The sequence below is a fragment of the Pygoscelis adeliae genome, unplaced genomic scaffold, assembly GCF_000699105.1.
Source record: "Pygoscelis adeliae isolate BGI_AS28 unplaced genomic scaffold, ASM69910v1 Scaffold64, whole genome shotgun sequence".
In the NCBI taxonomy this organism is placed as follows: domain Eukaryota; kingdom Metazoa; phylum Chordata; class Aves; order Sphenisciformes; family Spheniscidae; genus Pygoscelis; species Pygoscelis adeliae.
The window spans coordinates 523200-526585 of NW_008824652.1; the positions used below are offsets into that span (position 1 = coordinate 523200).

Here is a 3386-nt window from a genome sequence, read left to right on the forward strand (position 1 = left end):
AAACCCCAACATGGGGACGGCGGGGCTTTCCTGCCCCAAGAAGTACACCCCTCAGGATGTAGCCGTAGCAACTGTCACTACTCTTCTCCGCACCGTTCCTGCTGCCGTTCCCGGTAATTCCCGATTGATTCCTATGTATCCATTCACACTGTCACTCTTGCTGGCCTTGCTCCTACATCTGACATGCTTGCTCCTCTGGCACATAAAGGTCAGGGATTGCAGAGACTTTTTCTAAGCCTTGAAACCTCTTTCTTGCAGGAATCTGCTTCCTGTCTGGAGGTCAGAGTGAAGAGGAGGCTTCTGTCAACCTGAACGCCATGAATCAGTCCCCTCTGCCTAAGCCTTGGAAACTGACCTTTTCTTATGGGAGAGCCCTGCAAGCCTCTGCCCTGGCAGCATGGCTGGGCAAAAGCGAGAACAAGAAGGCTGCACAGGAGGCCTTCCGCAAGCGGGCACAGGTACGAGGCTTCCCCCCAGTGCAGAGAGGAGCTGCTCACCATGAAGGGAGACATGTTGTCACCTTCCTAAGACTCCTCTTGTTCCTGCCCCTCCTGGTGCTTCATGTTCACCAGGGATGTTACTCTGTGATTTCTGCCTTGCTTGGTTACTCCTGCTGTCTTTCTACATCTGTCTTTCTTACTCCAAGCTAACTGGTTTCCCCTCCTTTTTGTTTCTTTTTCAGATTAACAGTTTGGCTTGCAGAGGACAGTATGTTGTGTCTGGGAAGACTGACACATCTGCCACACAGTCACTTTTCACTGCCAGCTACACCTACTGAAAGTACAGGAACCTTCCTTCATCCTGTCCCTCTCCCCAGGGTGGAAGAAGTTCAGAAATTAAAGAAGAACAAAGAAGTCTAATTTCCCTTACCCTAAACAAAACTGGAGATAAAATGGATTAGCTTCCTCTCCACCCTTTGCTCCCACAATTTACCGAGGGAATATTCTTGTTTCATCTGCCCATTCCGAGGAAGGGGAATTCTCTCCATACAACAAACAACAGCTGCCAATGAATCACAAACCCTCTCTCCCTGTGGTTTAAACTTAGTCCCCAGAATAGTAGGCAGATTAAGTAGTTCCCTAGCAATTCAAATACATACCCTTGTCCATGACCACATTTTGCAGCCAAAATTCTGAATTACAAAACCTGACTGTGTCTTCAATCATGGGAATAAAACAGTAATTGAAAACTAATCTCTATCTCACAATTCTTTATTCTGTATTGTTACCGTAAGTCGGCAGATGAAAAACTCTCTAAGACTCGATTTGGAGTTTTAGAAAGCAGGCATTCTTTATTGCGGCGCCGGACGCACAGGGGATCACTCCACCTAATGTGCGTGCCGGACTGCTTAGCTATAGGAGTTAAGTACAATCAAAATATACATATTCATTAGTTTTCCGAGACATGATTAACATATTAATGTTATTTCATTAACATATGTAAAAGTCTTTACGCATGCGCTCTTATGTCCATTGGTGGTCTTTCAGGGTCCTCTGGTGGTCGTCGATAGTCTTCCTCACTGTGACCGCTAGTTGAACTCACTTCTTGCGCATGCACAGTTTGTTCTTTGGCTCAGTTTGCACACTTTTACCTTCACAAACTAGCTGTCTTCAGCATCACTTCCTTATCTACAAAGTTTCAAGGTCTTCTGGCCTACTGAATGTTTAGCTTACCTATTCAGAGAGTATACCCCTACTGCACAGAGTATACTCCCACTGAATGTTTTTGGCTTGTATTCACAGAGCCTGTCAAGCTTGGCTACATTATGTCCAGTGAAGAGAACCATATGTCTCTTCATCATTCCTTTGTACTCGGTATCAGTATAAACTTTACAGTCTCTTTCACACATCTGTGGTTTTCAGTAGCCTATGCAAAGATTAAGACACGAAGCGTTACTGCTGGTGAGCTTGGGAAACCCTGAGGAGATCAAAGGGAAATAATCCAATAGTGATACAGCTGGGGACATTAACCCTGCTGACTGAAGTCTGACAGACGCTGAAAAAATCTGAGATATGGATATGGTGAGCAGCGCACTGGACTCAGGCCACAGATCAATAACACTGCCTTCAGAAGCTTCTCGTGTCTCTGGAGAATCATGGTGGGTGTGATGAGGCTGCTATACACTGAGTTAGGGTTGCACAGGTTGAGCTAGCGCTGTGCAAAGATCATTTTTCCAAAGCACTTTTAGGTGGCATTTTCCACAATAATTAACATAAAACATACAGGGAGGCATCTTGGCCCACAGTTTGACCTTTGGTTATGTTGCTGTGTACCTGTTAGCAATGTAAGCTTTGTCAGCTAAAGCACAATTAGACAGCTGTTATGAAAAAAAAGCCATAAATGGCAGAAATAGCAGACTTCAGGTCATACAAGAACATTCGCCTAGCAACATGCTACGCCAATCAACTAGCAACACCTTGGAGCCGCTCACCAACCAGCAAAGACCATGCAACCCAGAAGACACCCCCCCCTTCCCCCTTCAGGGCCAGCTCGGACCAAGCCTGCACAGCTGCAGCCGCCCGGCTCTGCAGGCTGCTCTTCCCAGCCACAGGCACCCACTGCCTCTGCCGGCAAGGAGAGGGAAAACAGAGAAAATCACCGCCCTGTAACCTCCGCGTGTTCTTTGCGTTAGTAACCACGCTTTCACACAGGCAATAAATAGCCAAACTCCTTTACAGGGATCCAGTCATTGCATAACTAATGCATGCATTTAGTCTGTCCTGACCACAACCATGAACAAAGAGCAAGTGACTTGCCACAAAACATTCCAGAGGCTGATACCGGAGTCAGGAACACCACCTCTTCTCTGGTTCGGTTGTGGTCCTGAAGGTCTCCATGCACCCAAGTTCAAATAAACCTCTGCTCCTGACGAGAAGCATCCTACTGATTTACATAGATTGCTTCGCTTAAAATCGAGAGTGGAAAAAATGTTCCCCCAAACTGGCCAAAGAAACCCTCTCACACTTTATAAAACTAAAGCTGTAGCTTTGCTAAGTAAGTCCTGCTCCTTTGCTGGACATCCGTCACACATGCTGCGCCTGAAGCAGCTGGCGGCTGTGCCCAGGCTCCTTACGTTTCTCTTGGACAGAAGCGTTTGTGACCGGAGAAGGTAGACGTCTGCTGAACGTACTACCACGAATCGAGGCAAGGCTGTGTGCAGAGGAAGCGTTATTTCTCACTTTCAAAAAGGAACATCCTTTTAAAAAATCGGAGAAGCGATATTCTCACGTAATTGTGCGCCTGGATCAGAACTGTGGCCTACAGAACGAGCTCCCTGTGAAAACGGCCTGGCTGACAGCACCGGCGACCGCCGCACCCCAAAGACGGGGTGAAAACCTCCACAGACAGCTGCCAAGAGCCTTTGGCTGACCGAAATAAACAGCGAC

At 47.1% G+C, this 3386-nt stretch overlaps 2 protein-coding genes across 2 annotated transcripts in view; both read left to right on the forward strand.

The window, feature by feature from the left end:
- Positions 1-1191, forward strand: part of ALDOB (aldolase B, fructose-bisphosphate) — a 10290-nt gene extending 9099 nt beyond the window's left edge. Inside the window, exons 8-10 of the mRNA XM_009322535.1 lie at positions 11-113; positions 259-458; positions 683-1191. Of these exons, the coding sequence (XP_009320810.1) occupies positions 11-113; positions 259-458; positions 683-778 (399 nt within the window). The 3' untranslated portion in view covers positions 779-1191. The remainder of the gene's footprint in view (positions 1-10; positions 114-258; positions 459-682) is intronic.
- Positions 1192-3029: 1838 nt separating this feature from the next.
- Positions 3030-3386, forward strand: part of MRPL50 (mitochondrial ribosomal protein L50) — a 2224-nt gene continuing 1867 nt past the window's right edge. The window contains exon 1 of the mRNA XM_009322538.1: positions 3030-3109. Coding sequence (XP_009320813.1) covers positions 3030-3109 — 80 coding nt within the window. The remainder of the gene's footprint in view (positions 3110-3386) is intronic.